A 13,885-nucleotide genomic window follows, 5' to 3' on the forward strand; every position below is an offset into this window, starting at 1 on the left:
CGATTTAAAACCTAAGGGGCATCATGCCACATCTAGGTATAACACAGCCTAGATGCATAGGCTAATCATAAAACGGACTAAGCTGTCGTAGATATAAACCAAGATAAAATTCTCAAAACATAATCCACAATCATCGAAAGTACTCAAACCACTAATTCAGAGTATACTAGTAATATCTCAAGGCACACAGGCCAAAACCAAAGTCTAAACAAGGTAAATTAAGGCTAAACATCCTCATAAGGAAAGCTCTAGCGCGCTCTCGCATAACTACTCCATACCTGGAAAACACACAAAGAACCATTAGCAAAAGAATGCTAAGCAACCACCATTCACACCCGCAAGGAGATATAGATATACATAAGCTTGTAAATAGGTTTACACACCCATGAAGAAGCACACTCATTGCCTCGAGAGTTTTGGTGATATTTGCTATTTGCTCCTCCATCGAAGCTGCGTTCGTTGTCATAGCAGGCATGACGGTATAGACATGAGTCCCTTCCGATGATGGTTTCCATAAAAGAGATGAGCTTCCACTGCTAGTAGTTCCTTTTGAGGGAACAGGGGAAGGACTTTCGCTTCGAGTAGCTTCTTTCGAGGGAGTAGGACTCTTGCTACCAACGGTCTCTGTTGTTGAGGATGAACCCCTATCATATGTAACTTTCTTTGAGCCGATGGGGACGCCTCCAAGCCTTCGGACGACGTTGCGAGCAATCCTTTGGGTTTCGCTCAACTCCACCCCTAGGTCCCTCACTCGACTTCGAGTCAGTGCACCTTGCACCTCGCGCCTGTCGGAGCCGGCCACAGAAGATGCCTTAGAGCCGGTAGCTTGGGCGTAAGTCTTTCTTGATGCCATTTGGATACTTGTGAAGAGATGAGAGGTAGAGATGTCCCACTGGGCATGCCAAAATCTGTTAACAAGAAAATATGAAAAGTATATATATTTCAATTTCAAAAGGTGCGCGGGTACAAGATCTCTATCTAGAAGCCTCTGATTCTTCACTTGCTTTACTTGACTTGAAACTTTGGCTGAAGAGCCTCCGGAATGCGACTTTGTTCTTCAAAGAAGGGCTTTGTTGCTTGATCTTCGTTGAAGGGCTTCCGGACTCAAATGGCTTGATCTTCAGTTCGCTTTAACTTAGCTTGAACACTTGAATATTTGGTCTTCAATCATCTTTGGCTTGGCTTGGCTTGATTTCTTCAATTCAGAGCTTCTTCAGGTTCTTCAATTCCTCAAGTGTGTGATTTAGGATGTGAAATGATGGCTCTATTTATAGGGGAGAATATGAGAGACTTTCACTGGGCTCCAAACTCTTCAATATTATCCTTATAATATTTAGGATAATATGAATATTTATCTAGAATGTATCTAGCCATCATGGCATCCAAATTCATAATCTTATCACATATTCAAATTAAATAATTAATTTAAATATATGAATATTTATCATATACTTAAATTAAATAATTAATTCAAATATGTAAATATCTCTTGCTGGGCCAAACATGGATCAGTCCACTAGCCATCAATTATATTCAATTTGGAAAATTGGGTCAATTTAATCGGACAATTTAATTCATCCAAATAAATCAATAACTAGCCCAATTACATCAAAATGAAGCCCATAACATACGGATCAACCCATTTGTCGGCTTCAAAATTTCTGTGTCTACAAACGGTTTCTCACATAACCTTTTAATACTTTATGTACCGTTCAAATGGGTACATCCACCTCAAATAAGCTGGACCACAAGTAAAAGCCGAAAACATAAATAAATATAGACCATGGTGTGGCCAATCACCGAATACACAAGGGAAAGCCGAAAGTTAATTTATAGGAAAATAAATAGAAAAACAATTTGTCTCACCAAAGAGTTATCCATGTCGATAAACAAACCCCGAATCTAACTAATCACCTACAAGTTTTATTTATAAATTAATATACTAAATCGATATTAATTCATAACAATACTATTTCAAACAATCTCAAAATAATTTACAATTCAATAAAATATTAAAACATGCTAAATTCAACAATAATAATTTAAAATAATCATACTTAAAGTTGTTAATATATTTCAAATTTTAATCATATTTAAAGTTGAGTTCGAACTTGTTATTTAGCTAACATTATAGACTACTGTAGACACAGAAAATTTGAAGCCGACAAATGGGCTGATTCGTATGTTATGGGCTTCATTTTTTATGTAATTGAGCTGATTATTGATTTATTTGGACTAATTAAATTGTCCAATTAAATTGGCCCAATTGCCCAAATTGAATATAATTAATGGCCGATGGACTCAAATTATAAAGATGGACTGATCCATATTTGGCCCGTCAGGAAATATTTATATATTTAAATTAATTATTTAATTTAAGTATGTGATAAGATATTCATATATTTAAATTAATTATTTAATTTGAATATGTGATAAGATTATGAATTTGGATGCAATGGTGGCTAAATACATTCTAGATAAATACTCATTTTATCCTAAATATTAATTGATAATATAAGGATAATATTGAAGAGTTTGAAGCCCATCAAAAGTCTCTCATATTCCCCCTATAAATAGAGCCCTTCATTCATTCTAAAAGACACACTTGAGGAATTGAAGAACTGAAGAAGCTCTGAATTGAAGAAATCAAGCCAAGCTAAAGTTGATTGAAGACCAAATATTCAAGTGTTCAAGCTAAGTTAAAGCGAACTTGAAGATCAAGCCATTTGAGTCCGGAAGCCCTTCAACGAAGATCAAGCAACAAAGCCCTTCTTTGAAGAACAAAGCCGCTTTCCGGAGGCCCTTCAGTTAAAGTTTCAAGTCAAGTAAAGCAAGTGAAGAATCAGAGGATTTTCTAGATAGAGATCTGTACCCGCACAATTTTGAAATTCAAATATATATACTTTTCACTTTTTCTTCTTAACAACTACATTAACATTAAGTCTTAAAAATTGAAATAAATTAAACATAATTCGAAAAATAAAAACATAAAAACATAGGGGTTCATCCTCAACAACAGGGACCGTTGGTAGCAAGAGTCTTGTTCCCTCAAATGAAGCTACTCGAAGCGAAAGTCTTTCTCCTATTCTCTCGAAAGGAACTACTAGCAGTGGAAGCTCATCTCCTATATGGAAACCATCACCGGAAGGGACTCATGTCTACACAGTCATGCCTGCTATGACAACGAACGCAGCTTCGATGGAGGAGCAAATAGCAAATATCACCAAAACTCTCGAGGCAATGAGTGTGCTTCTTCACAGTCAAGAAAGGAAGCTCAACGATCTCAGCGAGAAGGTTGAAAGCGGGAGAAATGGTGAAACAAGTCGAGCTTCTGGGAAACAACCCCAAACTCAAGAAGATNTTGAGTGCGCTCAACATACCAAGCTCTTCGAAGGATAGTGGGAAGCAAGATTTTAAGAAAGGGGGCAAACCCTTTCCAAAGCAAGAAAGAGGAGAAGCAATGAATGCAAAGGCTCGAGCTATTAAAGTTTTTACTAAGGCAGCTGAACCTCTCAAGCCAAGACTATTTTATGGTCCGCCAGGTGGAAATAGGATGATGACTATAGAGGAGAGACAAGAGAAACAGTACCCGTTTCTGGAGTCCGATGTCTCCCCTATGTTTGATGAGCTTCTTAAGCTAAAGTTGATTGAGTTACCATAAATGAAGCGTCCCGAGGAAGCTTCTAGAGTTGAAGACCCTAATTATTGCAAGTATCACCGTCTCATTAGCCATCCTATTGAAAAGTGCTTTGTTTTCAAGGATAGAGTCATGGCGTTAGCTCGAAATGGAAAGATAGAACTTGCTGATGCTACTGCAAGTACAAATCAAATTACGATATCGCTTGGAAGGTTTGCTCCACTTCTTGATGAAGATTCTGGAAAGGAGAGACGAGGAGAAAGAAAGCGTCCACTCCCGTTCGTCGTTAAGCATACTGCTCAAGCAAAGTTGCAACAAGTTGATGATATCTCGAGGAGTGACTGGGTAACTATTACCCATAAGAAGCATAAGAAAGTGGTCAACCCTGTGAGATCGCCAAGGCAAGTAACAAAGAAATGGATTGAGAAGGGTCCATCAAAAGGCCCTATCTACAAGTTAAAGATAAAGAAGGATGTTAACAAACAACAAACCCCTATGACGCTGGCTCAATACATGCCGAAGGGGTTTGATTTGGCAAAAGTATGTATGTCTAGTTCATGTTTGAACACCAATGATGCGCCAATTGAAGCAGGAGAATGCTCGTCGTCACATGTAGAAGACGAAGGGGAGAAAGTTCAAATGTATAAGGCTACTTCCTATTCAGCCGAGATCACATTCAGCGATGAAGATTTGCTACTTGGTGGTATAGAGATCACATTCAGCGATGAAGATTTGCTACTTGGTGGTATACAGATCACATTCAGCGATGAAGATTTGCTACTTGGTGGTATACCTCATAATCGCCCATTGTTTGTTGAGGGCTATGCATGTGAGAAGAAACTTAAAAGAATTCTAATTGATCAAGGGTCAGCTGTCAACATCTTATCGCTTCGAGCTTTGAAAGATCTTGGGTTCTCTGTAGATGATCTTACCCAAAGTCGTCTGATGATTCAAGGATTTAATCAAGGGGGGCAAAGAGCATTGGGTGTCATTAGACTTGATTTGACAGTTGGAAAGCTAAGTTCAAGCATATTATGTCACATTATAGATGCAAGACCATCATATAACCTGTTGCTGGGACGACCATGGATACACGAGAATGGGGTGATTCCATCTTCGTGGCATCAATGTTTGATGTATGAGAAAAATGGAGTAGTAGAGAAGGTGGTTGGTGATGAAAGCCCATTCACTGAAGCTGAGTCTTACTTTGCTGATGCAAAGTTTTATATGAAGAAGCAAATTGTCATAGAAGAGATTGATGAAAGTGAAGTCAATGCGTCGCCTGACCCAAAATGGAAGGGAAAACAAGTTGTTGAGCAACATCAACCAAGCAAGGAACTTGTCTTTCCTCTTACAAAGATTGACGCGCTTAAAGCTCAAGTAGAAGAGTCGCTTGAAGATAGAAGCAGCGATAAGATAGTCAAAATACTACCCACGCAGCGCACTGAAAGCTTTGATCCAAATGCTTATAAACTCCTAGCCAAGTCTGGTTACAAGCCTAAGGAGCCACAAAGGTTGGGAAGGCTTATCCCGGAAGCTGGTGGCAAAGGAATTTCAAAACAGCAGGAAGTTCATACACGTAAGGGGTTGGGGTATGTTCCACCAAAACCCGTGAAGATATTCATAAATCGAGCTGCAAGTAACTGCATTACTATTGAGGAGCAAAGTCGAGATAAGAAGCAATCTGTTTTTGACAGGATTGGTAAGGTGGAGTCACGACAATCAGTCTTTAACAGGTTGGGGGCAAGTCCTAAGGAAGTCGAGAGGAAATCTGTGCATGAAAGGCTTGGACCTGTCGCTATCATTAAGAAGCATACCAAGTCCCCTCTTGGCACAGAACCATCAAAGGAAATCAAGAGTGCAGTTCCTTCTCGTATGAGACGAGAAGCCGATGTCAATGTTATGTGTGGCGAAGTTTTAAAGATTCGGCCAAAGATTATTGTGCACACTTCTATGCAAGAAGAAAATGAAGAAAATATGGAATCAAGTTATGCAACATATCAAAATGGTAAAGATGTGGAGGCACCCAAGAATTGGAGGGTGATCGCATGGCCATGATACTTTGATGAATGAGAAGAAGTCCACCAAAAATGTTGCACGTGGTTAAACTGCTAAACATCTCACTTGTCTATGGGTGAGCCCAAGTCATAGACACTCCTGACCCGCATGAGTTTAAACTGCGTACGGTAAGCTCCTGGCCCGCAAGAGTTTAAACTGTGTACGGCATTAACCATTCAAAAGGTTATTTGAACTACGTTTGACTTGATCTCCTTCATGGGAGTACGTAGGCAGCTTAGAAATTTCATTGTCTAAGTTCAGTCATAACAAAAGAAAACTCCAATTCGTTTCCAAGATGGTGATTTTATTATAATTCAAGACAAGCAATATGGGCATGGAAAAGAAGAGGAGAAGTATGGAAAGCATTGCAAGTCTTGGAATGGAAGAGAATTGTCAAAGCATGCATTCCCGCAGCGATTGACCACTGTTTAGTATTTTGGTCATATCTCGGCCTATGTTGATCCGATTGAGGCGATCTAGGTGTCCTTGAAAAGCTAACTTACAGAGCTATAACTTTTATGAAGACATCTAGGCTTGAATACTACATTTGAAGGGTCGAATTTTAAGTTGAAGTGAAGGCATGAATCTGTCCAGAATTTCCTATGTTCAAATTTCGTTTGAATCTTTTAGGGAGAAAGCAAACATGGATTATGTATACTATATATCAGGGGCATGCAAATAAAGGAAAGTGGATGGCCAAGCAATGCATATATTATGATTTTCAAGGTGGAAGCCTTAGATTTATATATGTTTTATACATATATACAGCACACGAAATTGCAAGCATAACCAGTGGCTTACAATGTTATTATATGCATGTATACATCCACTGATCCACACAAGTAATGAGGCAGTGGGAAAATAAACATATATGCATACATAGTAATTATGCACACTGTGTACGATCCTTAGAAGATGGTAGACTATGCGCTTATGTTAACACATATATGTGCATGTATGAGCCATGTGAATATAAGCCATGTGTAAAGAAGTTAAGTCAATTCCTCTCAAATTCACGTGTCAGACATTAAAATTTCACACAAGCAAGATGTTGAGAAAGCAAGGCTAAAGCAAAAGCAAAGAGCCTAAGTCAAGGAAAAGTCAAAGCCATATGTTTAAATCAATTCCTCCACACCCATGTGCTGCTTGTCAGGTGTTGGAACTTGCAAAAGGGAAATATTAAGAAGCATTGAAGCGAAAGCAAAGTAAAACAGAAATCAACAAAAGCTTGTTAGAAGCAAATAAAGTCTCAAATACCATATGTGAACCTTCGGCAGTATCTTTGTTGGCCAAGTTTCAACATTTCCACCGGCGACCTTCAAATCTGTATCCTTCTTGCTCAAGATCCAATGACAGAAATTCCGGTTGGCATCCGCAAAATTCTAATGAGGCAGTAGATTATTCTCGGCGGCGAAGCTACAGCAAAGTTCATTGTTGGTGGCCTGGTTCTCTCTTCTTTGTCGACGAAAACGACGAGAACGGAGATGCACCTGAACAGCGGTGGGTGACGGCTTTCGTCTCCGGTGATAGTGACCGACGAGAAAAAAAAAAAATCCCAGACAACAGCAGATTTCTCCGACGGTAACCCATAGCTGTAGCGAGTCGCTCTGGTGAGAAGACACATTAATGGTGATCCATTCCAAAGAAAAATTGCAGCAGAATGTCCGCGGAAGAGGACTATGAGAGCAGGAATTCATGCACTCGAGTCCCGTGGCAAATTTCCCGTGCGCTCTTTGAGCTGGGATTCATGCACTTGGGTCCCCTGGCAAATTTTCCTATGCTCTATCCCCTTCGGCGAGACTCCAGTAAGAGCAGTTTGGAGCACGAGATTTTCGGCAGAAGGATATTGGGGTGAAGTAGTCCAGAGTAGAGGCAAGGTTGTCAAAGGGAATTCGAAGAAGTAACGAGATTGCCTTTGTGCGAAAATTTTGAACACAGTTCTTGATTCCTGTCGTGCGCTGGTCGTTCTTTGATCCACCGGTGAAAATTTGCGATGACCGAATGCCTTATTATAGGTGTTTCTTGGTAGCGCAACTTGAGTTAGGATTCACAGTTTGATTTAGATTTAAATTCAAGGTTCAATTGGAATTTAGAGTTTGATTGGGATTCAGAATTTGATGAGACGCAAGGTTCAATCGCGAAGCTAGAATCATGTCCAAGGAAAAGTTTATTCTGCAGTAATTTGAGCAAGGTTCTGAAATTGAAATGGCTTGTGATTTTGGGCTATTTTCTTGATTGGATTTTAAAATTGAAATGGCCTTCGAAATTGGATGCATTAGGCCCAATAAGATTGAAAATTATTGTGGGCTTAATTAGCTCCTGGAAAATGAAGATACACTAACATATATGATCGCTCTTTAATTAATTTCGAGACTTCCTCGCTCCAAGTACATCAAGCAGCATGTCCCGGCAAGTCTCGAGGGGGCAATTTGTAGACACAGAAAATTTGAAGCCAACAAATGGGCTGATTCGTATGTTATGGGCTTCATTTTTTATGTAATTGGGCTGATTATTGATTTATTTGGACTAATTAAATTGTCCAATTAAATTGGCCCAATTGCCCAAATTGAATATAATTAATGGCCGATGGACTCAAATTATAAAGATGGACTGATCCATATTTGGCCCGTCAGGAAATATTTATATATTTAAATTAATTATTTAATTTAAGTATGTGATAAGATATTCATATATTTAAATTAATTATTTAATTTGAATATGTGATAAGATTATGAATTTGGATGCAATGGTGGCTAAATACATTCTAGATAAATACTCATTTTATCCTAAATATTAATTGATAATATAAGGATAATATTGAAGAGTTTGAAGCCCATCAAAAGTCTCTCATATTCCCCCTATAAATAGAGCCCTTCATTCATTCTAAAAGACACACTTGAGGAATTGAAGAACTGAAGAAGCTCTGAATTGAAGAAATCAAGCCAAGCTAAAGTTGATTGAAGACCAAATATTCAAGTGTTCAAGCTAAGTTAAAGCGAACTTGAAGATCAAGCCATTTGAGTCCGGAAGCCCTTCAACGAAGATCAAGCAACAAAGCCCTTCTTTGAAGAACAAAGCCGCTTTCCGGAGGCCCTTCAGTTAAAGTTTCAAGTCAAGTAAAGCAAGTGAAGAATCAGAGGATTTTCTAGATAGAGATCTGTACCCGCACAATTTTGAAATTCAAATATATATACTTTTCACTTTTTCTTCTTAACAACTACATTAACATTAAGTCTTAAAAATTGAAATAAATTAAACATAATTCGAAAAATAAAAACATAAATTCTTAAAATACATAATAATTTTTAAAATTCGAAATATAATCCTAAAATTCAAAATATAATCCTAAAATTTGAAATATAACCCTAAAATTCGAAATATAATTCTAAAATTTGAAATATAATCCGAAAACTTAAAATATAATCCTAAAATTTGAAATTTATAAACAAATAATTAAAAAATGAATTAAAAATTTAATGAACACCTTGGGCGGCAGTGGCGAGGTGTGGTGACGAGCAACGGGGGGGGGGGGGGGGGGGGGGGGGGGGGGGGGGGGGGGGGGGGGGGGGGGGGGGGGGGGGGGGGGGGGGCGGCAAGTGTTGGGGCGGCGGCTGTGATAGTGGTGATGGCAATGGTGCGGTGGCGGCGGCAAGGAAGGGTAGAGAACGACGGCGGTGGTGTGGCGGTTTGGTCTGGGCAGAGGAGAGAACGAAGGGGAAGAAATGGTTGTTTGGTCTAGTCTGGTTTGGTCTTCAGATTAATTGTGAATTAATATAACGCGCTACGACGTTGGTTATAAATATTATTATAATGTGGACATTATGAGTAGATTTTGTAACAGTTGTAGCGGTCACATTTATGTGTATCATTTATTTCTTTCCGCTACAAATGTATTATATAAATGTATCTCTTCTTTCTATTCAAGATGGTTGTTGGAACAAAATTTCCTCTACAATCACTTTGTCTCTATTTTCTTTCCTTGAATTTTATCTCTCTTATTTACTGTTGTTTGCTATACGATAATCCATTTCACCGGGGAACGCTACGGGCTAATAGGAATCAAATTACAACATACAGTAATTTATTTTTTGAAAACCAACATACAGTAATTTATTCCTATTATTAATTAATTAATTAATTTAATAATAATAATAATAATAATATTATTATTATTATTATTATTATTATTATTATTATTATTATTATTAAGTTTGATAATTTCTTTTTCTTCATGTTGGTAGTTGGAGATGGAGAATCGTTGGTTGGAGAGCAGCAGCAGTTAATATTGATGAGGACAACGATTTAATTGTTGCTGGGGAAAGTTTCAATCTACTTTGCCCTATGCCAACTTCATGTACTCTACTGTTGAGATTGACGGACAAGTGACACCTAACAATTGATGTTTGAAACTCCAATCATAAATTGACTCGATTCTAACACCAATAACCTTCTTATAGCATAAAGTAGTATGAATCCTGTTTCAGACAAGTTTTCCTTATGGAATTGAATTGTGAATGAAGTTGGATCTCATCTGTTCTTTCCTGTGTTCACATATCAAATGAGATTTACACTAGTAAGCCTACAAGAAGGCATCACAGAATGATGTTCAAAACTATATCTGAATTTGCAACAGTACAAGTCTACAAGATACATCATCCATGGTGACAGGGTAATTGGGTACCCGACCCGGAACCGTTGTCATAACCAAGACAGTTGCCGTTCAAACTACCAAGACACCTCACTCCTTAGCATCAATGCGCAACGGTCCAACTCCTCAGCATTGATGGCCAACGTTCAACTCCTCAGCATTGATGACCGACGTTCAGCTCCTCAGCATTCAACACCTCAGGTATTGATGTCCAACGTTCAAACGTTCAACTCCTCATCAATGCTCCGTTACTGAGCTGGAAGGAATAAAAGGACTCACAACCACGTAGTTGGGGGGACGACAATTGAACTTAGACAAAGACATACTAAACTCACTTGTACACTGAGCACTGCACTCAAACACTGTACCATCTTACTTCAATAATACTCAGATTACATACCCGGTAACTCATTATTACCGTCATTGGTGCTTTCATTGAGAGCCGAGATCAGATCTCAGGCTAAATTTACAAAAATCTCAAACCACTCAGTTCATCTCATCACGAGCAATGGCATCTGGATCTAGCAGCTCGCATACACCTAGTCAGGTGAACAACGGTCACCCCTTGGGTGATCTTCGTGAGCAGCTCAACAGTAACTGTGGAGGTGACCTTCGTAGCCAACTTAACAACAATAACCGCAGAGAAGGTGACCTCCGTACCCAACTCAACAACAACCATGGTGGTGGCCGCACTAGCCAACTCAACAACAACCATAGTGGTGGCCATACTCCCCTCCCAGCTGCTGCTCCCGCCCAGGTGGTGGACCTTCAGGTAGCAGCGTAGGTCATCCAACAGGCGGCGGCAACGATGGCCCAACTAGTCGCAGGAATGCAAGGCCAGATGTTACCGCCACCACCCCCTCTGGAGGAAGAAGTGCAATCTCCAGGGCAAAACAGAACTCAACGACAGGAAAGTGGAACTCGACCAGTTTCCAGATCTGTTCGAGAACGTCCGGCGGCTTCTAGATCTATCCGAGATCGGCTGGGGGTGCAAGGGTCCTCCAATAGAGGTCCCCGTGCCCAAGCAGGAAAGGCAGTAACCAAACGACCATCCGGAGAAAGGATGGGCGAATCTGGTGGATTGGCTCCGCGTCACTCCACTAGACACAAAACACCACAAGAAGGCCTGGTGGAAAAACTCCAAAGACAGATAGATGATTTGGAAAAGAAAGTAGAAGCAAGAGAACACTCACCAGAACCGGAGGTAAGAATGGCCGCTCCATTCTCTCCCGACATAATGGAAGTTCCTCTTCCAAAAGACTTTCGACTACCCACCATCAAGGCCTACACTGGCACTTCAGATCCGCGTACCAATATGACAAGATACAAGGCAGCCATGGTCATGATTGGGGCAAGCGATGCCATCATGTGCAGAGCGTTCTTGTCCACTTTGGACGGAACTGCTCAAGATTGGTTTAACACAATTCCGGACGGATCAATTCAAACTTTTGCAGAGCTATCCAAAAGTTTCTTGTCTTATTTCCCAGGGAGTATACAACATAAGAAACCATTCTCACATCTCGGTGGGGTAAAACAGGATAAGGGAGAAAGCCTGCGAGACTTCTTAAGCAAATGGAAAAAAGAAGTCAACAACGTATATGACTTCGATTCGAAGGCAGCAATTCTCATCTTCATCCAAGCACTAAGGTCAGGTGATTTCCACAAACAAATGTACGCAGACGCGGAGGAGGCTGACAGGAGGAAAAAGGATGAGGAGGAAGGACGAAAGAGTGGGCGACCTGATAAAGCTGGTCCACCCAGCCAGGCACCACGACCAAACCAACCACCCTCAAAGAAGGGAAGAGATGACCGACCTCGCCTCATCCCGTTGCGACATCTGACACCGCTGACTCACCCAGTTAGCGTAATCCTAAATCAAGCCGAAGACATGGGGATCGTGCAATTTCCGCAGGAGTGCATGAAAGTCTCCCCAAATGCGGATCAATCCAAGTATTGCAGATTCCATAGGCAGGTGGGCCACGATACCGATGAATGCAACATGTTAAAACGCCAGATTAAGGAGCTCATCCAGAGGGGATACTTCAGACAGTTCGTCAAACGGTCAGGCCAGCAAAAGCCGGGCCAAAAGTCGAGCCAGCAGGCAGTAGCAACCTCCGCGTAGTTTACCAAAAAATGTTTAGAAGAAGGATGACAGCTCCGAACCGTCATCCTCGAGTGGTAAGAAAAGGGAACACGACCAAGTTACAGTAACAGATCTCTCTGACAAAGACACAGAAGAGCCCAGGAAACACAAGAAGCAGACCATACACTTCATCTGCGGAGGTCCTGCAGGCGGAGATACACAAGCAGAAAGGAAGAAGTGGAGTCGCCAGTTATATGTAGGTGAGGTGGTCAGCCTTCCAAAGGGAAAAAAGCAAAGGAGGGAAGCCATTACCTTCTCTGACGATGACCTCCCAGAAGGTCCACTGCCTCACCGAGATGCGTTGGTGATCAAGATGGAGATCAACGACAGCATCGTGCATCGCATACTCGTAGACAGCGGAAGCTCAGTCAACGTGATGTACTACGACGCTTTCACCAAACTGGGACTCCCCAGAAATCAACTCAAAGAGGTACGGACTCCACTTTCTGGTTTTACGGGGGATTCAATAGAGACGGAGAGATCCGTGGTACTACCGGTAGAGATAGGCGTGAGCCCCAACACCTCCAAGATAAACATGGAGTTCATTGTTGTGAAACTCACATGTGCCCATAACATCATACTGGGGAGGCCAGCTCTGGAAGATCTGAAGGCGATAATCTCGATGGAGCACCTATGCATGAAATTTCCCACACCATACGGGATAGGAGTTGCGAGAGGAGATCAAAGAGCAGCTCGTANGCAGAAAAAGTGCTGAGAGAAGAGGAGGGGGGCTGGCCTCGCGCCGAGCCCGCATCCGAAACGGAAGACGTGGTGGTCGATCCCGCACGAGCAGATAGGGTCATAAAGATTGGCACTGGGTAGGCACCAGAACTAAGAGCCCAGATAGTCGAAGTCATCCGACAGTTTAAATAAGTTTTTGCGTGGGGTCCAGAAGACATGCCAGGTATCAATCGAAACATCATAACCCATAAGTTAGCCGTGGACCCTACCAAGAAACCAATACAACAGAGAAGGCGATACATGTCGGCTGAACGGAGGGACTTTGTGAAAAACGAGGTGGTCGCGTTGACACAAGCAGGACATGTCAAAGGAGATCTATTATCCCGAGTGGTTGAGCAACGTAGTCCTAGCCCCAAAAGGTTCCACGTGGAGAATGTGCGTGGATTATACAGATTTCAACAGAGCCTGCCCTATGGATCGATTCCCCTTGCCAAACATTGATCAGCTGGTGGATGAGACGGCAGGATGCGAATTGATGAGCTTCATGGATGCCTTCCGTGGGTACCATCAGATATTCATGAATGAGGAGGATGCTGAGAAGACCGCGTTCACCACCCAGAAGGCATTTTTTGCTACTTGGTCATGCCGTTCGGCCTCAAGAACGCAGGCGCAACTTACACCCGGATGGTGGCCAAGTTGTTTGGGAAAGTACTAGGAC

The 13,885-nt window shown here is 41.1% G+C and overlaps 1 protein-coding gene across 1 annotated transcript; it reads left to right on the forward strand.

Annotated features, from left to right (window-relative positions):
* Positions 1-12,231: 12,231 nt before the first annotated feature.
* Positions 12,232-13,201, forward strand: LOC115995979. Its single transcript, XM_031235122.1, has 2 exons — positions 12,232-12,396; positions 12,485-13,201. The coding sequence occupies exons 1-2, from the start codon at positions 12,232-12,234 to the stop codon at positions 13,199-13,201; spliced, it is 882 nt and encodes a 293-aa protein (XP_031090982.1).
* Positions 13,202-13,885: the final 684 nt, after the last annotated feature.

This window comes from Ipomoea triloba, chromosome 11 (genome assembly GCF_003576645.1).
Source record: "Ipomoea triloba cultivar NCNSP0323 chromosome 11, ASM357664v1".
NCBI classification, from domain to species: domain Eukaryota; kingdom Viridiplantae; phylum Streptophyta; class Magnoliopsida; order Solanales; family Convolvulaceae; genus Ipomoea; species Ipomoea triloba.